The sequence below is a fragment of the Pelophylax lessonae genome, assembly GCF_965119305.1.
Source record: "Pelophylax lessonae genome assembly, chromosome: 13".
NCBI lineage: Eukaryota > Metazoa > Chordata > Amphibia > Anura > Ranidae > Pelophylax > Pelophylax lessonae.
In genome coordinates this window covers 142,128,414-142,152,074 of record NC_138780.1, presented here as the reverse complement: position 1 = coordinate 142,152,074, position 23,661 = coordinate 142,128,414, and the positions used below count along the sequence as shown (strand labels likewise).

The following is a 23,661-nucleotide window of genomic DNA, read 5'->3' as shown; positions in this document are numbered from 1 at the left end:
GCCACTTGTTCGCCATTGCACACTTGTGCGCAGGATTTGATTGACAGCAGCAGAAGATAATGGCTCTGCCAAAGTTTCTGTCAGAAGAGGAAGAGAGAGAAGATCTGAATCCAGGACAGAGCTGGATCGCGGACAGGCTCAGGTAAGTGTTTAGAGAGTGTTTAGGTTAAAATAAAAAATAAAAAAACACCCAGACTTTAGAACTACTTTAACTTCTCTATCATGGCGGAACTCTGAGAGAGAATGACATTCCTTTCCTTGAGAGTCCCTTGTCCAATTGGCAATTTTCATGGGATTCTGCCATGATTGCAGATGTTGCCATCACTCTGTAGGCAAGCTTTTATGCCATAGGCCTTTTTTAGACCACACTCTATTTGATCTCTCTTTGACATCTTGGCAGAAGTTGTCTTCTGGTGCTGAAAAAATTCTCAGGGTGTTTGGATGCAAATACAATGCCCCAACCCAGTTGCTGTGGTTTGACCAGTTCCGGTATTTGGGTATCCAGGTCCCATGGGATTCGGCAAGATTTTCTGATCTTAACATACTTCCACAGTTGTCCCAACTTCGTGTGAAGTGTGCATCCTGGACGTCCTTGCCCTTGAATCTCATGGTGCGCATTAACCTAAAAATTATTTTTCTCCCTATATTCCTTTACGTTTTTCATAATTGCCCGACCTGGATACCCAATTGTCTTTTTAGGGATGGAGAACAGTGTGTGGGGACTTTGATTTGGTTGGGGGGTGCTCTCCTTAGGCAGGCGAGGTCGACCTTACTTCTCCCTGCACGGTGTGATGGCCTGGCATTACCTGGTCTTCGAACCAATCACTGGGTGGCTGTCCTGGTCACTATTCTTTGGTAGTTTATGCATTCCCATGCTAACGCAACGGTGTGCCATGAGGCTGCCGCTCTGGGTTCCTTCCAGGAGTTAGAAAATTTGGTATATCGGGGGCCTCGGGCCTACCCTATCTTGCCGTATCCCACTATGGTTACACTCTGGATCTGGGTGGTAGCTAAGAGGAGATTTCTTCAAATAACTGGTCTCCCTTCAACCCGTTATGGGGTATACCCAATCCTCCTGCATTTTCGTTTCCTTGCCGACCTGCAGCTCTGGGCCAGATACGGGATTAAGATTCTGCAAGAAATTTTGTCAGCAGGCACCCTGCTTCCCTTTCCCGACCTTGGGGCCAAATTGAAACTACCAGGTTGGATGTTTCAACATTTTATATTACGCCATGCCGCATGAGCTCAGTTTCCGGTTTCTTTGAGCCTTGCTATGGACCCTATAGATTAACTCCAAACCCTCGTCCGCTCTTTACCTCGATTTGCTTTGCGGTGACTCCCCCCAACATGGAACGACTATGAGATTTGTGGAGTACTCGCCTAACAGGGAGGACTGGGAGAACTGTTTGAGGATAGCACTAAACTTAATTTCTTCACAGGACATATTAATTCAGATTAAATTCCTACGTAGGGTTTACTACATGCCCCAGAGACTGCATAGAATATATCCCCAGAGATCACTGGAGTGTTCCAGATGTAGGGAAGGTATATAGGTACATATCTTCACATGTTCTGGGGGTGGCTCGTTTCTGGGGAGAGGAGGTTGAACTTTAAACTACGGTCTCCAGCTGGCCCTCCCGATCACTCCTGAACTGTTGCTAGGCATTCAGGATGATGAACAGAGGCCTAGATGCACTAAACTGCTAATCTCCTATCTGTTTTATTATGCTAAAAGAGAAATTGTACTCAAGTGGAATTCCCCCCCCCCACCCTTCAGTAGTTTCCTGGGAAAAGTCTATTAATTCTGCTCTTCCAATGTAAAAGTTGACATATATCCGCAGAAATTGCCCTAAGAACTTTGATAGGGTATGGCAGCCATGGACTGTGTAGGGGAGGAGGATCCTCTCCCTTGCTCATTGTGCACTTGTCATTGTGGCTGCGATACCCTTCAAATGTGTTTCTTGAATGATTTTGCGGATGGGCACTGTTGTAAATTTTCCATTAAGCTTTGTCTATGCTTGATTCTGTTATGCTTCTTTCTTCATTGTCAGTGTGTAATCTATTTTGCTTATTTCCATGTTCTTGACTTTTTGCCATACCTTTGTTTCAATAAAGGAACATTCTGTTTGTAAAAAAACAAAACATACAAGCCCCCATAAACCCCTGCACAGTGCTATGCATGGAACCTTTCCCTCAGTACCCCTATATTATGAGCAGCTGATTACTCAGGATCAGTGCCTTTGAGGAAGGATGTTTACTGGGCTTGCCCTTGATAAGCAATGGCCAGCTCAGTATACTTGCCACCTCACCGTTCTTCCTGCATAATAATTGAATTAGGAGCACTAAATTAAACACAATGTTGTCTTTCTGATCTGGCTGTGCTCTGCCATCTCTGGTGAAGACGAAGTATCCAATTCGATTTTCTTGCAGTAATTTGTTGTAAATTATGAAAACCATATGGAGTTTAAAAAAATTACAATTCTGTCTTCAGTTTCAGCACTCGTTGATGAACCACTCATTCAGCCCACTGTGTATATTCCCCTGATGGACAACTCTGACCCACTTTTTGTAGAAAAGAAGGAAGTTTTGAACTTTGAGAAATCGGAGATACCAGAAGTGACCCAGAGGAGTGGTGGTAAGAAGGGCAAGAACGTTACCGACAAAGGTGAGCACAAAGGTAAGGCCAAGCTTTTTTTTTTTGGTAATATTATTACTTTATTCTTTATTGCGGACATGACCATTGGTATAAGTTGTCCTTTAAGGCGTGACCCTATCCCTGAGTTCAACCCACTGGCCTCTTTCCGCAAACTTCATTCTGCAGTCCTGCACAGCCTTTCTTTAATTAGCCAGGTTGTCTTTATTCTGCATATCCCTGAAGCAACTCCATTCATTCCTATGGGGAGCCAACTCATGGTGGCCTTCAGTGGTCTTGTAGAGTATGGCTCTCCGCATAGGAATGAATGAGGAAAGACTATAAGCACTGAACTTATTCTCTCTGGAGAAGAGACGATTGAGGGGGGATATGATATCAATGTACAAATACTGTACTGGTGACCCTCGCATAAGGAACAAACTATTCAGAGTAAGGGAATACAATAAGACACTTGGCCACTCACTAAAACTAGAGGAAAGGCGGTTTAACCTTAAAGTACGTAAGGGGTTCTTTACTGTCAGAGCAGTAAGGATGTGGAATTCTCTTCCGCCAACAGTTGTATCAGCAGGGAGCATCGATGGTTTCAAAAAACTATTAGATGTGCACCTTAAAGACCACAACATAGAGGGGTATACAATGTACGGTTAACAGCAAACACACACACACATTATAGGTTGAACTGGATGGACTGATGTCTTTTTTCAACCTCACTAACTATGTAACTATGTAACTATGTAATTATGTAACTATAAATCAGGTAGTGAGGTAATGTGTAAGATGAAGAGAAATTCCAAAAGGACGATTTCATGAAGAATAAAAAGAAACCTGTGGCATGGGGCAGAACTGCACAGATTAGATTGCTAAAAACAGGCAGAGGAAAGGTTTTTTTTTTTTTTTTTTTTCCTCTCTATGCCTGATGATCTGCATTTGGAGGTGGAGTTGTTGTTTCCGAACTGCCTGCAATGCTGTCCTGTTACAAACATGGAGGTTGCCATTGCAGCGCTCTTTATGAAATTAGTAGCTACCTGGCTGTCGCGTGGACCCTGTTGCTTCAGTTCTTTGAGTCACTTACCTGGAACAACTATGCAGAAATGTACCTCTGGGTTTTTTTTTTTTTCCTGACTTTCCTCTAATGCATACGTAACTTAGGTCAGTGATTCAAAGTATTAGCGGATTGGCATAACAGCCAGTCACCTTGGACTTTCTGAGGAAGGGCAGCAATGACAGCCTTTGTTTTTTTCATGGCAGGTTTATTTAAAAGGATTAAAGAGAACCCTTTTCTTTTGCACTATGTTGCAGTAAGGAAGGGTAGGAATGGATGGATTCCATTTTTTTTTTTTTTTTATTGTAGTGCAAATTTAAATTGTTCTTTTTCTACTTAAACTGTTACTTCAGGCCCAAATTAAAGCAGAGCTCCACCCAAACAGGGAAGCTTTGCTTCTTTGCCTCCTACCCCCACCCCCCTCTGCTGCCACATTTGACCCCTTTTGGAGGGGAGGAGGCAGAGCAGGTACCTGTTTTTCGAAGGTACCCGCTCCCACTGCGAACTCAGCTGGATATTCTGCCCCCCATCTCCTCCTCCCCCCCTTGCTGCCAGGACATTCACAAAGCATGGCGCCTTTCGCTCATGCACAAAAGGGAACTGACAAAGTTTCCCTTAGGCCGAGATGGTGGTGGCAGCACCCGAGAGGCGGTTGAAAAGTCTGCTCTGGTGAAGACCCCACTGGAGTCATGGACAGATAAGTGTCCTAATTTTAAAAGTCAGCAACTACAGTATTTGTTTCTCAGTCTTAACAATAAAATTACATTGAAGTTGAATCCAATTTAGTTTTAAGAGAAAAAAAAATTGCATACGTATGTATAGATACAGTTAGTAGAAGCACTGTAAAAGAGTAAGCTTGCTATCAAAAAAGAGCAAATGATGATGATTTAGTGTTCTGTTGCTCCTTTGTCCAATGAGAAGGCTGGAGGCAAGGAGCTGAACAGACTGCATTGCTTAACTAGTGTAGAGAAAATTTAGGTCACCAACCTGAGGTTCTAATGCCTGGCCTGGTTATCTGGAAGGGACTGGCTGAACAAAAACATGTAGGCATTAAAAAATATAGCAGTTTGCCTGGAGTTCAACTTCAAATCATTGTTTTATTAATAGGCCCTGGAGCTTTCTTAGGTAACAGCATTGAAGTGTAACACCTTGGGATACCTGCAAGTATCTGTGATTAGCCTTCAAATGATTATAACCCTATTGGATTCTAGGCCCAGACTGTACATTGGCCCCTATCTTGATCAGATATACCCACTGCGGTCAACTGCCAGCACCTGTGCTGCCCACTGAAGTTCTGTCTTTAAAAAGTTTAATGGCTACTTTATGATTTAATCAATATTTTGGGGGGAAGAGAGGGATTTAGATTTGATCAATACAGACTATAATAAGCACACCAGTTATATGCTTAGAAAACCTTTAAATCATTAAAGATTTGAGAAATTAACATTCTTGTAACTGGCAGTTCTAAATATATTCAGTGGTTGTAAAGGCAGAAGGCTTTTTTATCTAAATGCATTTTCTGCATTCTATCCAGCCATGTTGTAGGAGTGTCTTGGTTGCCCGGGACTCCTCTCCTCTTTGGCTGATACAGCAGTGTGGTGCCATTGGCTCCCGTTGTCAATCCAAGTCTGAGAGTCGATAAGGAGGGAAAGAGGGCGGGGGCTGAATGGACACAGGGAGCTGTGGCTCGGCTCCGGTGACCCCATAGGAAGCTTCTTTCTGGGGAGGCAGGAGGCAGAGGCCAGGAACACAGAAGAGGGACCCGAGAAGAGGAGGATCTGGGCTGCTCTGTGCAAAACCACTGCACAGAGCAGGTAAGTATGACTTGTTTGGTATTTTTAACAAAAATAAGTAAATAAATAAAACAAGACTTTAGTATTCCTTTGGGCCCTTTCACACGGGCGCTCCGTATGTCCGCAAATCATCCTATTTTTTGCGGATGATTTACGGACATAATGTAAGTCAATGGCATTGCGGATGTCAGCGGAATACCATCCGCTGACATCCAATTTTCTTCCTTTCAGTTCTGTTCCGTTTTTTGGAATGGAACAGAACCCTATTTTTCCTCCGTTCAAAAAACAGGAAGCAAAATCGGATGTCAGTGGTGTCATCCGCTGAAATCCGCAATGCCCATAGACTTACATTATGTCCGTATATCATCCGCAAACGGATGGGATGATATGCGGACATACGGAGCGGATGACACAAGTGTCATCCGCTCCGTGAAAAAAAAAAAGTGCCGGAGCGGATCGCGATGCGGTCTGCTCCGTGTGAAAGAGCCCTTTAAATGCATGGCACATGGTTTGCAGTGCAGTTTGGTTCATGAGAGGTGATTCTAGTTACTACTAAGAAACATTTTTTATATCCTCAGAACATGGAATCTCGAGATTCTACCTTTTCCTAACTCAGACTAAAAGTTGCCATTGCGCTGGAGATTGATGGCGTGTTTATATACCCAGTCTAATTGGGGGGAGGGGGGGTGGGGTGGGACAGAGGTGTTCTATATATTTGAACACTTTTAGCCTTCAAAGATGAAATGACCCAATTGAGATATCGCCATCAAACCGAACATACCCCTCTCGGATTATTTAAAATGGGACAGAAAGGTAATTTGTTATGTCAAAGTGGCAGATCACTAAAGAGACATTCTTTCATATTGTGTGGGAGTGTGGCAAGGTTAGGCCCTTTTGGTCAAAAGTTACACACATTTAGAAGTTTTTTGTAATAAAGTTTATAACCCATTGATGTGCTTACTGGGACTCATTGATGATAGTTATGAACAGGGTTACCAGGATATTTCTTGGGTTGTTTTTTTTTTTTTTCCTAGGCAAGAAAAAAAAATATTAAAAAAAGTAAGGCGCTGCCCTATATACCCCAAAGCGTACAGTCTGTAGTGACTAAACCATATACAAAAGACGTAACATAAGTGAAGAAAATGTCCATATAATGGTAACTGTCCAATCATGTGCTTCAATCTTCAATACAACAGTGCACCACCAAGTGCATATAAGAAATGCGCACTCACCAAAACCATAACTCCAACAAAGTGACCATCGAGCGGGTTATGATTAACCTGCAAAAACTTCTACCCACATTCCCCTTTATTTTTCTCTCTCCTACTCTGTGTCACTGTAATAAAATGCTCCAGAACGGATAACAAGAAGAGTGTATATAGTGTAGTATGCTTTTTTATATAAATCAAAGTATAAACAAGATAAGTCATATATACTCACATACATGTGAAAAGAAACAGGCATTTAACAGCTTCCCAGCTGCCGGATATCTTAAATTACCACTTGCAATCCCAGAGCCAGCTTCCGTTCCACAGACCCGAAAGTGACGTAGGGGTAAGACCGGAAGTGAGGTAGATGACTTGTACCTCGATGCATTTCGCACAAGTACGCGTCATCAGGAAGTAAAGTTGTTTTCACTAAGAAAAAATGATAGCACTAAAACGGATATACTGTACACAGATGCTATTAGCTTAACAGAATGGAAAATCAAAAACAATGACATAACAATGTACAATAAGACAAATCTAGATAGAATGTCCAAAAATTTTTTTGGTTCAGATGAGTAAAATAACAGGAATCCCTAGAACAACAGAATGATGTAGAAACGGGTTATTAATACAGCTGAGGCCTTAAAAATCTTTTTATATTGTATTTTCCGCGGTGATAAACGACAAAGGCAGCGTACCTAAGCAGATCACATATAGTAAAATAGAAGCAGTTGGTAAAAATAATGGTCATATTTGTTTTAATTGCACTGGGTAATGTTATGCTTTTCCTTTGGGTTAATGAGAATGTTTAAAGTTATTCTAATGAAAAAATGTAATAAAAATAAAATAAAACAAACCTGTCATACATATCTGCAATGGCTTTGCAAAGAGCTGCCCACATCTTCCTCTTCTGGGGTCGCCCGACAGCACTCCTGGCTCCTCTCCCCTTCTCAATGACCCCATAGCAAGTCCCTTGCTATGTGGGCACTTTTGCGGGCTTGTTCCTGAGCCGTGCGCTTTGTTCCTATTGCCACACACAATGCTGCTTTGCCTGCCCCCCCCCGTTCTCTCCTCACCTGCTGTGAGGAGAGATGCTGCTCTTGAGCACAGTGCTGAATTGAGATGGGGCTCAAGTAAGTATAGTGAGGGGCTGAGAGGGAGCTGGCCATAAAAGGTTTTATATTCTAATGGAAAAAATGCATTAGAGTAACAAAAAAAAAAAAAAAAAAACTTCTACCTTTTTAAAGAAACACTTTAACCACTTGGTGCCCGCATGGACATTCTCCTATTCTCACAGGTGTGCGGGTGGCATGCTTAGTAATCCCCGAGTCATTGAATCTCCACTGATCGAGGTAAAGGGCAAATCACATCGGGCCCTTTACCACATGATCAGCTGTCAGCTAATGACAGCTGATCGCGGAAGTAAACAGAAGCCAGCTATCGGCTTTCTTTTCCTCTTACGCTGTCAGCGTGAAGAAAAGAAGAAAGCCATTAACCGGCTTCTGTTAGAGGGACATCGGTCCCCTTAGTGCCCACCAGTGTGGCTAATCGGTGCCCACCAGTGCTGTGCTGCTAATCAGTGCCCACCAGTACTACAGTACTACCTATCAATGCCCATCAGTGCTGGCAATCAATGCTCATCAGTGTCATGTATCAGTGGTGGTTACCAGTGCCATCTATTAGTGCCGCCTCAGTGCCCCCTATCAGTGTCACCCATCAGTGCAGCCTCATCTGTGCCCACCAGTGCTGCCTCATCGGTGCCCCCTATTAGTGTACATCAGTGCTGCCTCAATAGTACCACCTCATCAGAGCCCATCACTTTTTTTAATTTCGGTCTTATTTTTTGCAAATAAAAAAAACCCAGTGGTAATTAAATACCACCAAAAGAAAGCTTGATTTGTGTGAAGAAAATAATAAAAATGTTCTATGGGGTTATATTGGGATTCAAAGTGTGAGAGCGCTGAAAGCTGAAAATTGGCCTGACCAGGAAGGGGGTAAAAGTGCCCAGTAAGCAAGTGGTGTTAAGTAAAAAGTACTGACATTCATCCTTAGGCATCAGGATCACGGTTTACGGCATACTGAACCTAGGAATGTTGATAATGTACGCTGCAATATGCAAATAATGATTACAACTTTGTATTAAAGCCACTTCAGCTGTATATGGCAGTGTAAAAAGGTGAACCGTATAACACTATTCTGTACTGATTTCTATGTATGAACATTTACGGCAATAAAAAACTTTCGGGGAAAAAAAAAAAATATATATATATATATATATATATATATATATAAATGTTCTGTGACCTGTCTCTTCTCTAATGTCAGTAAACACAGAGCCTGGATGTATAGGACTGAGGAGAATCTTGCAATAATCTGGTTTAGAAGATGTGTCTGATATGTTGCTATCTGGAATCCATGTTTTTTGGCTTTTCGGAGCTAATCCATTTGAAACATTTTTTCTGTATAGTGTAGTGGCCCTTCTATAATATCATATAATATCAGTTTTGTTCCTATCTTTCAGAAAATGCAGAGGTGAAGTTTAAGGATTTTGTTGCAACCATAAAGAGCATGATTTTCTCAGATGACGAGGCTATGTCTGTGGTGGAGATGCTGAAAGACAAATCCAGTTCTATAAAGGACATGATACATAAGGTAAGGTGACGCATGTTGCCGCATTATTCACTGAAACTGAATTTTGTGAGAAGTGTTTCCTGTAGCTAGAGGATGCCTGTCATTGGGAAAAGAAAGGAGCTGCTTTAAAGAAGAACTCCAGGTTTTCACACATTTTACTAGCTGGCCCAAACTAACTATGTCTGTCACTAACCTGCGAGGCCGCTGGATGTGTTGTATAAACTCTGTGTAGGTGCAGCTACTTACAGCATATTCCGCACTGTGTTCTGGGTGCAAACCAAGACTTCCGGTCTCATACCCAGAACACAAGTCCCTCCATTCAGAGGGAGTCATGTATTCTATCAATAAATTCAAAACTTTCTCTGATTGGCTGAGTCAGAGAGAAGGGCTGATGTCACATCTCTGACTCTGCCAATCAGGGGAAGCTTTGTATTGATAGAATACATCACTCCCTCTGAATGGCTGAGCTCCAATGCTGTAGACTCACCTGTGTTCCGGGTATGGGACAGGAAAGTCTCTGCTCATATCACAGTGCTGGAATGCTGTATGTAGCCACAGCTACAGGTTATACAGCACATCCAGTGGCCTCATAAGTTAGTGAGGGACACAAACTATGTGAATTGTTTGAAAACCTGGAGTTCTTCTTTAAAGGTAGGCATTCAGTACCCTTTGTGTAGCTAGTAGACTGGAAGATTGTTGGCTTGGGTTTTCTTTCAGATTTGCAAATATATATTTAAACAGCAGGTATGTCAATGTATTTTTTTTTTGGTGTGGTGGCACATGTGCTGCTTTTCCCGTTTCTTTCTTGCTCTCTACTAGTTCAACAGTTTAAATTAATTTTAAGCCCCAAACTATTTATTGTAAGTCATTGTGGTTACACGACTTTATCAGTTTTGTAAATTATTAAACCATTATAGGGCTAAAACATTTCAAATTTTAATAGTCTTATACATAGAGCCTGCTTCTCTTCTGTGCCCCAATCAAATTTTAAAATCCTTTTCCAGTTTTTTCTCATACCTCTTATAGACCCTGTGATGTCATAACTGGGACTCTGTGTTACCTTATGCTATACACAGAGATTATGACTGGTGGGAGGAACCAGCAGGCAGCTCCCTGTCTCAGTACTTTTCTTAAAGCGGAGTTCCACCCTAAAAAAAAAAAAATTTTGCATCAGTTAGCATAAAAACTGAAAAAGAATTGGATAGTTAATATTTTTTTTTTTCCACTTACCTTGTTTTTAATGAAAATAAATGTACCTTCCTTCCTTTTCCTTGTCCTTGTGCGGACACGGCCCCTGACGTCACTTCCTCCTTTGCATTGCGTCCTAGGAGATGAGTGTCATCAATCCCAGGATGCAATGGGAACGGCCCCGGCCGCTACTCTGATTGCTGATCGCAATCTACAGCGCATGCGCGAGATTACGATCGGCATTCTGGGTAGCCAGGAACCAGGAAGGAGGACACAGCGGGGGACACCACGGCTTCAGATGCCCACACCAGAGATGGCCGCGCTCTGCAATCAATTTTAAAGGTAAGTATCTTTATTGTAATGACCTGTAATGTGGGGTTAGTGTTAGGATAATTGGGGATAGTTTAGGATTAGGGAGGTAAAAAAATGTGTATGTAGCCGGAACTCCGCTTTAAGGGCGCTCATCTCTGATGCAGACATAAGCTGGGAATTGTGCAAATATCAGAATGCCTTTATAGATGGATATCAGTCTGGAGGAGTGGTTGTTTCTTGGCAGGCTGTATTTGCATACAGACGGCTGTAGGTAGTGTCCACAATGATATTTGATTTGCTGCAGCTACTAATGTACACTGTAAGATGCTCACAGTGTAACCAGCGTAAGCAATTTTTAAGGCTGGCATTCAGATTTTGCGAGTATTTTATTAATTTTACTATTTGAAATTTGTAATGAAAGTGTGCTAGTAGTTTTTTGTCAGCATGTAAACAGCCATCAATAGTCTTTAGTAATTGTCTTTATAAGATGACTCTAAATAGTTTAGCACCCTGTTCCAGATAAGTATGCATTGCCATGTGTAGTAGTATAATGTACAAGTATAGAGCGTGCCACTATTATTTTGCTGTTTCTCAAAGTTGATTACTATTTACTGATAACTTGTGAATGAGAGCAAGAATTTCTCTCAGCCCATTCTTTCCAGTGACTATTTCCTGATGGTGTTTCCTGATTAACTAATAGAAATCTGAAATGTGGGTGGGTTTCATTTCAGGGTTGGGTGAACTCCAGCTTTTTGGAACAGTTTGTGCCAGCCTCCGTCGGAAATATCACAATGGGTTCTGTAGACTATGTCATTTGCCTATTGTAGTTTTGTTGGCAGTTGATAGTGCAAAGGAAAAAATTCAAAGGCGCTTCTTTATGGCTGAAAACTTACTGGGTTTACTGCATCCATGTTTCTTTTTTTATGCGTTTCCAGGCAGTTTACAAACCTTATTAGAAGCGCTTTCATATAGATGGTAACGCACGGCTGCATTTTAAAGAACTCCAGATTCAGCAAAAAGCAAAATATACATTTTTGACCATACGAATATGTGCCTACCCATGCAAATACAGGGACAACATGCAAACTCCATGTTGGTAGTGCCATGTTTTGGATTCAAACTGACGACCCTAGTACTGCTAGGTGGAGGTCCTACCCACTGTGCTGCCCAGCTTAAAGGAAAAGTTCACCTTTGGGAACATGTTGCATGTTCTACCTGTTTTTAGTATGGAACATGTAGCATTGTCCTAATGCTGCAGATGCTGCCTGATTTATCCTTTAAAGGCAAGTGCTTGCCATTTGGCCATATCTGGAGTTAAGATACCTTTTTGGAAAAAATTAAAGGGGTGTATCCACTCTTTGGACTAGTTGATAGGAAAAAGGTGTATGATAAAGCTGCGGCCTCCACTTAAACAAATACCTGGGCAGAAGGTAGTGTATGATAGGAAATGTTAGTGGGTGTGGCGCTGCTCGTGCTGGGTGTTTTACAATACTCAGTGTGTTGCTACGCCAATAATATGTGGGCAATAATATGATATATATATATATATATATATATATATATATATATATATATATATATATATATATATATATATATATATATATATATAACATGTATGCCAATAATCTAAAGCAAATCACAAATTCAATGTATAAAACAATGATAGGTGACTCATTGTTTTATACAAGTGAAAAAGTGACATGTGCATACAAATAATATGAAAACATTCAGTTTGAAGCAATAGTGACTCAGTGCAAAAGTGACATCTGCATGCATATTCGTGCCGGTGTCTTCACTCGTTCGTGCTCTCCCTTGTGTACTGCACTCGCCAGAAAGTCCTCCACACCTGAGGGGGGAATCCAGCATTCACAGCACCAATGGCTGTATGTTCTCTCCTCTGTGTAATAGTTGGCTAACACACGATCATGCTCCAGTTACCCCCGCGGTCTCATACATGTATGGGAAAAGGTTTAAATTATATTAGAAAACTCTGGTAGTGCATTTACACTATTCAGTAAGAGCCAAGCAGTGTAAAATCACAGAATTAGGAAGTCTGGGATGCCGATGCGCTCCACGGAAGCAAACCGGAAGTGATGCAATGACGCTGTGGCTCCGCCCTACGTGATTTGTCACTCAGACGTCATCGGGAGTGGCATCAGGGAAACCTGAACAATGATCCGGGGAGCACAAAACAGGAACAAAAACTTTTTATTAAACATTATTATTATGAGCCACATATTATTGGTGTAGCAACACAGAGTATTGCAAAACACGCAGCACGAGCAGCACCATGCCCACTAACATTTCCTATCATAAGATACCTTTTTGTAAGTTGCATCTGCTCGAACACACGTTTAATTAATTTTAGTTTTTTTGTTCAGCTGCGCCACTTTCTTAGATTGCTACTTTCCATCTGGGCTAAAGGTTGGATTAAAATATGGGTAGTAAGTCTAATAGATCATTGTTGTTGAAGCTTTTCTCTCTGGTTCTTCATTTCTTTTAGGCTAATAAGGGAGGCCCAGCTGCTGCATTGCAGTTGCAAGAGAAGGAGAAGCAGCTGGCTTCTGCCAGGGATGAGGCTGCAATCATCAAGGAGCAGTGCAAGCAGCTCACACAGGTAATGTGTTCTGTCTGATCCATGCGCTCTAGCTGTGTCTAAAATAATTATCTCAGGCATTAGACTTTTATTGGATCTTCAGTTATGTTTTAGATCACTATGTGAAACTTACTTTGTGTCTGCATTTGTCTCCTTCCTAAAGAAGCCCTTTGGTAATGACCAAATACAAGTTTATTCTGAAAAGCCTCCTCGTATTGCTAAAGTTTGCCCATCCTGTCTCCTTAACAGTACTGTTGCCCATTGAGACATTTCTTCATAAAGTAGTAATGGGCCAAGAGGCACATTAGGGAGCAGGGCTTAGCAACAAGCTTTGACACTACATCGAAGTGTCAGCTTCTGTCAGAATGGCATGTAATTTGGCCAATTCTGAAAGATTTTTGTAGCCCTTAATGTTTTATATTCCAGCCTTTTCAGGTGTTTACTTTCCAGCTCTAGGTTTTTTAGCAGAAAGACTTTTATCAGGTGGGAGAGTGGTTCATTAACTCAGGGATGTTTGATGACCTGTGTTGCAAGTGGTCGAGGTTGGATGTAGGCCTCCTAGCCTTCAGGTTCAACAACAAACTAGACAGGGTTAAATCCAGTTTTCTCTGTCGCTCATTGACAGACGTAGTCCTCGTTGATTAATAACAACTCGGGTTATACTGCCCTCTACAGGAGTAGGACTAGACAGGAAAGAAAACGTTCTGGCCACACCCTAGGGGCAGTCCCAGAGGGTATATCCTCTCACTTCCTTCTACAGCAAATCAGTTTTTTTCTGTCTAGTTAGGAGTAAGGACCTAGATGCCTTGCTAGGATCTTCGGTCCTGGCAGGATTTTTTTCTTAGAAATATTTTTTAGACCGCTTTTTTCTCCAGTGTTCCTGTGAGATCTTCAAGCAAGAAAGCTGGAACTGGGCGACGGGCTGGATGTTGAGATCCAGTGGTCACCCCAGTTCAGCCTACGAGCGCGTGCAGGCCGTAGCTCCGCGCTGGGTCGGCCGCGACATAGTCCCACTGGACGGGGACTGACTCTGCAAGTTAAACGTCTCGCTTAAACGCCAATGACCATGAGTCACGGCGTCCGTATTGGTCGACAGCCCTCCCACCCCGGTGGAGAGGGGTACTGTCAGGAGTTGGCGCCCGCCTGGTTCCGGTATGGTGAGTAGTATGTTCCCCCTTTTCCCCCTAATGATTTGTGGTGAACGCGGGCCCCTCTCTGAAATGGTAAGGATGGGTCTCCCCTCTATCCTATAATATGTCACAGATCCCCCTATTTGAGTGTGATTTTTGTGAACAAGAAACCAGGAGGCTTGGTTTGGGAGCTGACAATCTAATGTCATTTCAAAACTGTAAAGATGACTGAAGTCAGTGGCAGTACTAGAATATTACTGTGGTAGCATAAGGTATCCTACCTGTCAGAGGTGTTCACAGGGCGATGTCTATGCATGTATAACTGCAGTCCAGATCGCATTCCTCCAGCAAGGGCAGGCTGCCTTCCGACGGGGGTCCGGTACCGCCGACCAGGCTGATCACCATCCAGGGTGAAGTTTGGGGGGCCGATGCACTCCCGCAGGCCGCTAGGCCGAATACAGCATCCCGCAGGCCGCTGCTAAGCCGCCGCTATCCTAACAGCCCGCCGCCATTGTCTTGCAGAGCACACGAGGCCGCCATATTGGCGTAGCCTCGTGTCTCCAGCATGGGGGCGGCCATGTTTGAGGGGACCAAACACCTCGTGGAGCCAGGGGGAGGCGCCGGAAGGCGTGTTAAGGGGCGGAGCCGCCTCCTTTACCCAGGAAAAAGGGCCAAAGACTTCCTGTCTGTAACAGGACAGCACTGAGCAAGCTGATGAAAACTTCTGTGCATCAGGGATGAGCCTTGGGGTCTCTCTCTCTGTGGGGTCCAAAAAGGCAGGTAACACTGAGGGGCGTTGTTGCGACTGGGGGATACAAAAAAAAAAAAAAAAAAAGTTTTTTACTTTGTCATTTTTTGTCGCTGGCAAATGTCTTGTATAATCATTGACCCTGCCGCTTAAGTATCCCCACCTGATCCCCTCAAGGTGGCCGCAGGACCCTCCAGTACCCCACTTGTTTTTAATGCATTATCGGCAGTTTTGGAGTCTTTGGTATCCCGGGTTGAGGTGGCCTGTCAGGGACGGGGGTCAAGAAGCGACCCCCGCCTACCCCTATTTTTTATCTGATACTTCAGATACGGATTCGGAGCTGGTCAATGCAGCTGCAGGTCCCTCTTATGGGGCTGTTGTCTCAGGTAATGTCTCCTCAGCAGTGAGGAGAACGTTTCTGCCTCCGCCATAGCACAAGAGTGGTGGATGCACTAGTTGTGTCCGTCCGGGAAACCTTTAGTCTTGAGGTTACACCGGCAGAGGTAGCTGAGACTGAAATTCTTTTTTGGTACTTGTTAGCCTACCAAAAGGGCGAAGGATTTTCCTTTACCCAAATGGGGTCGTTTTGAAACGAACCCCTGTTATTTCCTAACGCATGGCTAGGCGCTATCCGTTTGAGGAATCCCTCTTTAAAGGATAGACGGTACCACCTGCTGTCTTGCCACAGACTGTTAGGATAAAAGGACCTCGTAACTAACGAGGACCTTCCCTTTCTGCTCATAAAGAGTTTGTTCGTTCCGCGAGGGCGGGCGATAAGGCGAAACCCTCCAAAGCCGAATACAGCCTGATGCGCCCCTACCCATCTCTGGGGTGGGGGGATGTCTTCACCGGTTTCCGGATCCATGGCTTGCCAGAACCCCAGACTAAGGGGTTCGCGAGGTCAGAAGGTCAGGATACAGGATCGAGTTTCGATCACTTCCACCGGTACGATTCTTCCCTTCTAACATTGAACGGTTTCAGGGGTTCTATTCGAACCTGTTCACAATGCCCAGGAAAGAGGGCAAGGTGCGTCCAATTCTGGACTTGGGGAAAGATGGAGTCCATCCGAACAGTGGTGGCCTCCCTGCATCAGGGGGAGTTCCTGGCGTCCATAGACATTTAGGATGCCTATCTTTAGATCCCCATCATCGCAGGACATCAGCGTTTTCTTCGCTTTCCCAAAGATCATCCCTGGTTTCCACCAGGAGAGTGAACTATCTGGGCCTAATGTTGGATACATCCTGGGCAAGAAAGTTTCTCCTTGCGGAGAAACTCCAGAAGGTTCAGTCAACGATTCGGATGTTGCTGTCCGTCAATTGGCTGGGACTGATGGTGGCCTTCTTAGAGGCAGACCGTATACCCAGTCTCATACCCGAATTCTCCTGAAGGAGATTCTTTTCTAATGGAATCAGAATTCTGATTCCCTGGACAATCGGATCCGGTTGAGCGAGCGGACCAGGAAGTCTCCGATGCTCAACCAGGGGAAGTCATTCCTTCCGATAGCATCCAGGTTACCAATAGGGTATTGGAACTGAGAGCGATCAGATTTTGTCTGATTTACTGGACCGAGCAGCTCTAGAGCCGCCCGATTCGGATCCAATCGCACTATGCCACGGTAGTGACTTATGTCAAGAAAGGGGCACTTAGAGTGTCCTGGTGGCCATCGAAACGACTAGCATCTTTCATTGGACGGAACGGTTTGTTCCGGATCTCCCCGCAGTGTTCACTCCGGGGGTGGGAAATCGGCAGGCAGATTTTTTCAGCCATCAGATTCTGGATCAAGGGGTATGGCCTCTTCATCCAGAGCTTTTTTACTAGCTGTCCCTTCATTGGGGCGCCCCGGATGTGGATCTGTTGGCACCTTGGCTCAACAGGAAGGTGCGGAGGTTTGTAGCTCGCACCCGCGATCCTCTAGCGGACGCAGCAGAAACGCTGATCGCCCCGTGGGAGCAGTATCCGCTACGGCATGCCTTCCATCCTCTCAAGTTACTGCGGGAACTTCTTCGCAGAATAGAGGTGGAGGGAATTCCAGTTATTCTGGAAATTCCGGACTGACCTCGTCGAGCCTGGTACACCGACTTGGTGAGGCAAGTCGCGGACGCTTCTTGGAGACTTCCTCTCAGGGAGGATTTGCGGTCTCAGGGACCGATCTTCCATCTTGCTTTACAATCGCTGGCTTAATGGCCTGGCCATTGAGACCCAGGTACTGAAGGACAAGGGAGTGTCAGCTTCAGTTATTCCTACCTCTAGTTAAAGCTAGGAAAGCGACTTCCAGCACATGGTCTTATATGGCGTGGTGTGAATCTTTTGGATTTCCCCCACATACCTATTCGATGACCCGAATCTTGGTCTGTCTGCAACAAGGGGTTGAGCAGAAACTGTCCTTGAGCACTATCAAGGGTCAGGTTTCAGCGTTAGCAATCTTCTTTCAGAAACCTTTGGCTAATCATTCCTTGGTGCGGAATTTCATTCAGGGGGTGCGACATCTGGCTCCGCCAGTGCGCGCACCCTTACCGCCTGGGATCTTAATTTAGTGTGGTCGGTTCTTCAGGAACTTCTCTTTGAAGATATTAGGGAGATTCCCTTGCTTACATTTTCCCAGAAGGTGGCCTTGTTGGTGGCCATTACTTCTGCACGCAGGGTGTCAGAACTGGCCGCATTATCTTGACGTTCCCCATATCTGGTGGTTCATAGGGATAAGGTGGTTCTTCTTCCAGATCCATCCTTCCTTCCTAAGTGGTTTTCAGAGTTTTCATCTGAATAAAAATATTGTGTTACCTTCCCCGTGTCCTAAGACTATCCATCCTTGGGAGTTTGCATTACACTCCTTGGATGGGGTTCAGAAGGATACACTTGACTACTACGAACTTGTTTTCGTAAGACGGACTCACTTTTTGTGATCACGGATAGCCCTTGAAGGGGGTTGCCTGTGTCTGCCGCGACCATATCTAGATGGACCTGTCAGACGGTGGTACAGGCTTATTCTATTAAGGGTCTGAATCCTCCGTTCCCTGTTAAGGCGCACTCTACTCGGGTGCCTAGTGTCTCCTGGGTCTTCCGCCATCAGGCGTCAGCGATCCAGGTTTTCAAGGCGATGACTTGATCGTCGGTTCATACCTTTACAACATTTTATAAAGTTGATGTGATGGCATCGTCAGATGCCTCTTTTGGCCACAAGGTTCTGCAGGCCACAATCTGAGGAGACTGTTGGTCTACCTCAAGGGTTTGTTGGGTGTTTCACTTAGGTCTCATCTTTTTACTCGATGAGTCCTTGATGCTTCTGGTTGGCTCCGGTTGGGCCTTCTGGATTTTGATTTCTGTTATCCCACCCCTCATTTGTGGTACTGCTTTGGGACGTCCCGAGTTGTTATTAATCAACGAGGACTACGTCTGTCAATGAGCGACAGAGAAAAATGGGTTTTTGTAAAATCTTACCGTAAAATCCTTTTCTCTTAAGCTCATTGACAGACGTAGTACCCGCCCCTCTGTTTTTGGGTTGGGTTAAATTCTCTAAACACTGCTTTGTAACATAACTGATTTGTTGTAGCAGGAAGTGAGAGGATATACCCTCTGGGACTGCCCCTAGGGTGTGGCCAGAACGTTTTCTTTCCTGTCTAGTCCTACTCCTGTAGAGGGCAGTATAACCCGAGTTGTTATTAATCAACGAGGACTACGTCTGTCAATGAGCTTAAGAGAAAAGGATTTTACGGTAAGATTTTACAAAAATCCATTTATCCTTGTGGAAAAAGTGGATACCCCAGTTGTTCTGTGGGATCAGTACACCCTGATCTGTCTCTTTGCTCCCCCAAACTTCTTTCTAGTCTGATCTGCACAATCGGAGGGCATTCTAGTGATCCACATTGCTCAGGACAGACTGTCCTAAGAAAATGTGGCATGCTGGCTTGGCAGAACTTCAGGCAGACTCTCCCTGGTCACTGATAGTATCTTCTGTCACAAAGGCAGATTTGCCTTGCTGCTTCTCGGTTGCTGGTTTTAACGGCAAGGTTGTTAAAACCTAGGTTTTATGGCAACAGCATTATGTGGAGTTTGTGATTCCTACAATGCTCAAAGCTCAAAAAACATTCAGAGTTTTCTACTCAAACCTCTTAATGGTGCCAAAGAAGAGCAGAAATACAGTCTTGGATGTAAGGGACTGAACGTTTTTTTTTTCCAAAATCTTGCAAGTTCAAAATAGATTAGATCTGTTTGGTAGTGTCGTCTCTGCATCAGGCAGGTTTTCTGGCATCAGATGTAACAAGGATACATGCCTCTATGGACCTAATTACCAGGGTCACCAGCAGTTCTTATGCTTTGCAGTATTGGGTAAGTGTTTTCATTTGCAGTCTTGCCCTTTGGCCTAGCCACAGCTGCTTAGATGTTTCCCACCATGAAGTCAAGAGGGATACCAACCATGGGGTTCCTGGATTACCTTATTTTGGCCGAGTCTTACATGGAGCTGGGCTCTAATATATCCATCACCATTCATACTCTGTTGTCAAACCAGCACCTAATGTTACAGACCAGCAGTCAGTGCATCTGCCAGTCAGCGCTGTTAGCGTTGTAATAGACATAAGAGATACTGAAGCTAATTGAGCTAGACCAGGGACCTGTGACTAGGGGTCTCATATTTTATTAAACTTAAGAGGAGTACCCCGACACTTTAAAATATGTTTCTCTTTAAGTAGGGCAGAGTTAACTTGTGTGTGCCAGTCCTCAACTGTGGGAGGCAAAGGGGCAATCCATTTCAGGAGAATACCTTTACGGGCAGTAAATAATGGCCTAGAGAGAGCAGTTCTAACATGGGGATTGTAAAGTTGTTCATCTAAAAACCCTAATATGCAAGTCAAAAGATCATTATGTAGGAGCACTTGAAATGTCTGATTAATAATAGTAATTATTGTATTCCAATATTGCACTAGCTTGGGGCATTTCCAAAACCTATGTAAATCATCAGCTGGGGGATTACCACATCTAGGGCAGTCTGGACTTTCTCTACGAGGCCATTTATGTTGGCTTTGACGGCTTGGCTGTTTGAAAGCCAGGTGCTGAGGGATAGAGGTTTGCCTGGGTCGGTGTTTCCGACGCTGCTGAAGGCTAGGTAGTCTACCTCTAGGAAGATCTACCATTGTGCGTGGGAAGCGTACATTTCGTGGTGTGAGTCACTTGTTCATCCTCGTTTTTTCTCAGTGGCTCGAGTCTTAATCTTTCTTCAAAGGGAGGTTGAGCAGAAATTGGCCTTGAGTACTATCAAGGACCAGGTGTCGACCCTGGCGGTATTCTTTTTACGGCCCCCTGGCCGCTCACTCCCTGGTGCGTACCTTTCTTCAAGGGGTTCGACCAGTACGGTGTCTCTACTGCCTTTGGATCTGAACTTGGTACTTTCAGTCCTCCAGAAGCCTCCCTTTGCAATTATTTGGAAGATTCCCCTGCTTACGCTGTCCCAGAAGGTGGCCTTTTTTTGGTGGCTATCACCTCTTCTTGCAGGATGTCAGATTTTTTTTTGGTGTTATTTTGTTGCATCTCTTACTTGGTGGTCCACCGTTCTTTTCTAAAGTAGTTTCTGATTTCCATTTGATTGAAGACATTGTGTTGCCTTCCCTGTGTCCCATGCCTAAACAGCCTAAGGAAATTGCGTTGCATGCCCTGGATGTGGTTCGAGCGATTCAGGTGTACCTGGCAACTACGGAGTCTTTTCGGAAGTCAGACTCACTATTTGTGTTCACGGATGGACCAAGAACAGGACTGCCAGCTTCTTTTCTGTCCATTTCAAGATGGACCAGACAGTGACCCCAGGACAACCTCATCTGTGACGAAACACATCCGGTCGCGACCTGCTGAGGTCACCGTGTGCTATCCCAGGATGGGAGATGTTGTGAGAGCCGGCTGACTTTATTTTACTGCGGTTCACCAATCGTTGTTTTTACTGCCTTCTAGTTTTGGATGCTTGTAAGTGCAATTCTTTTAACACTAATAAAGTATATTACAATTTTTTTCATTGCGAGATACATCTTTAGCCATTGGAATTGGAAGAACTGTTTTATTATGGTCTGGGATCTCAACTTTGTCTCCTAATTCAGAGTCTGTTGGTGTAGGTTTCTCCATTCCCTGTAACGCCGCACTTTATCTGGGCGCTTAATGATTCCTGGGTTTTTTGTCATCAGGCGTCATTGACCAGGTTTGCAAGGGGCCACTTGGTCGGCGGTGCATACTAACAAGTGGATGGGTTGGCATCTTTGGATGCTTTGTTTGGCCTCAAGGTTTTCAGGCTGCTGTTTAGAGGGTCTGTTCCTTCTTTGCATGAGTAATGTTCAGGTGGGCTCCAGTTGTTTTTTGTTGAGCTACTGTTCCCTGGTTGGCTAATGTGTAAGCCTTGGGAATTTTTTGCGGTTCCCACCCCTCGTGTTTGACACTGCTTTGGGACGTCCCAATGGGCAGGAATCCTGAGGAGCTGTGTCTGTCAATGAACGAAAGAGAAAATGGGATTTTTGACTTACCGTAAAATCCATTTCTCTGATGTTCAATGACATAGCGCCCACCCCCCTTTGGAGTTGTAATACTTCTGACACTGCTTGTAACAAAAGTGCCTATAGCAGAGAGGGGGAGTATACCTCCTGGGACTGCTCATAGGCGTAGTAAAGTTATTTTTTCTTTCTAGTCTCCTACTCCTGTAGGGGGCAGTATAACCCAATAGTCAGGAATCCTGAAGAGCTGTGTCCCTCATGAACATCAGAGAAATTAATTTTATAGTAAGTCAAAAATCCCATTATTTTTATATAATTGTAATACATTTGACTTTTGAATTAATATCATCAATTTAAATGAAAATTATATTGTCAGCCTTTATTAGCACCTTTAGCGCAAGAAAGCTAAAAAAAAAAAAAATGCATCCCTTTTAAAATCTGTGTATGTCTTCACCACACCAAAAAATGCACTAAAATGCATTAAAAACGCAGCAAAATTGCAATAATAAAGCACCTGTTACGTTTTTGGTGTGGTTTCTGAGTCATACGTCCTATGAAAAACACCAAAAGCACAGGAAAATTGCGTGTGTTTTCAGTGCCATTATCGGCACCGAAATGGCTGCACTCCAAGTAATATCAAGATTCTGGTTTATTGACCGAACATCCCAATGTGGCAAACAGGTAGACGCGTTTCGCACACTAGTATGTGTGCTTAATCATTACAAAGAATGCTGTGGGTGGGTGGCTGGCACCCTGCTGGGGGTGGGTGGCTGGCTGGCTGGCACCCTGCTGTTATATTTCCTATCTCTGCTCCTGTACGCCTGGGTGTTGTTGGTGTTCCCACCCATCTGGCCTGGTTAAAAACCTGTTGTGGCAGGAAAGCACTGAAGTGACAGTGTTCTAAAAAAAAAAAAAAATGCATTCCTGTAAAAGCAGTTCCAGTGTGCCATGTTTCGAAAGTGACCTTGTGGTGACAGGTTCACTTGAAATCTTCTGTATCCATGAAAAAGAGAAACGTCCATGTTGGGTGAACTGCTGATTCTAAATAATTCCATTTTTGATATATGGCATCGTTCTGGGATTTGATCTCATGATTCTAGATGAAGACAGAACATCATGCAGGCAACAACTATCGTCAGAGGGATGGTAGCATGGCAGCACTGTAAAAACAAAAAAACTCATTATGGGAGTTTTTAAATAATGTAAGCAGTCATGCTTGTGCTTTTAAAAGGGATTCTGTTTTTTTTTTTTTTTTAGCAACTTGTCATATGATGCCTTGCCCCGTTATTTTAAATGAAGTCCATTCTTGGCAAAATTCCCGTTAATTTTGACTGTCTGATTTAGGAGTCCATTCAACGTCTTACATAAGACATCTTGACAGTCAGTGGTGCGTAAAGAGTGTATTATTCCTTGTCTTGCTTATCATAACCTGTAGCTTTTCATATTTTCTCTTCAAAGGAATTGGTAGCTGAGAAACAAAAGTCAAATTTGGTTGAAGCAAAGGCTCGGGAGCGGATCAGCGTGCTGGAGAAGGAAAATGGAGTATTTCAAAACAAATTACACGGTAGCTTCCAGGATGCTCAGCAAATGCAAGTTAAGGTAAGGAGAGTGAAGCATTAGAGTGGTGCAGTAAAGCTGTTTTTTAGTAGTGATTGACCCAATATATCAGAATCGGCCACCAAGGTGGTTGATATTGACGATATTTTGCAAAGTGCTTGTACCGGAGGGATGTCCATAGCCGAGGGTCGGCTGTCTTGTAATGACAACCGATGCGGCTGAGAAACCGCTCAGCTGTCATTACAAGGAGCGCCGCCTTCCACAGCTCTCCCGGGTCTCCCGTCCCACTGGGAGACCCGGGCAGCCAGCCTGCACGGCCGCCGAATACCCGATCAAAGC

General features: G+C 44.0%; 1 protein-coding gene across 8 annotated transcripts in view; it reads left to right on the top strand.

Moving 5' to 3' along the window:
- The window catches only part of KTN1 (kinectin 1), a 233,443-nt gene that overhangs the window by 74,104 nt on the left and 135,678 nt on the right, over window positions 1–23,661 (top strand). For 6 of the 8 annotated variants that reach the window (XM_082275736.1, XM_082275738.1, XM_082275740.1 and 3 more), the window contains exons 4-7: window positions 2,492–2,677; window positions 9,218–9,348; window positions 13,334–13,447; window positions 23,224–23,364. In XM_082275736.1, coding sequence (XP_082131862.1) covers window positions 2,492–2,677; window positions 9,218–9,348; window positions 13,334–13,447; window positions 23,224–23,364 — 572 coding nt within the window. The remainder of the gene's footprint in view (window positions 1–2,491; window positions 2,678–9,217; window positions 9,349–13,333; window positions 13,448–23,223; window positions 23,365–23,661) is intronic. The other 2 variants (XM_082275742.1, XM_082275737.1) reach the window with 1 other exon arrangement.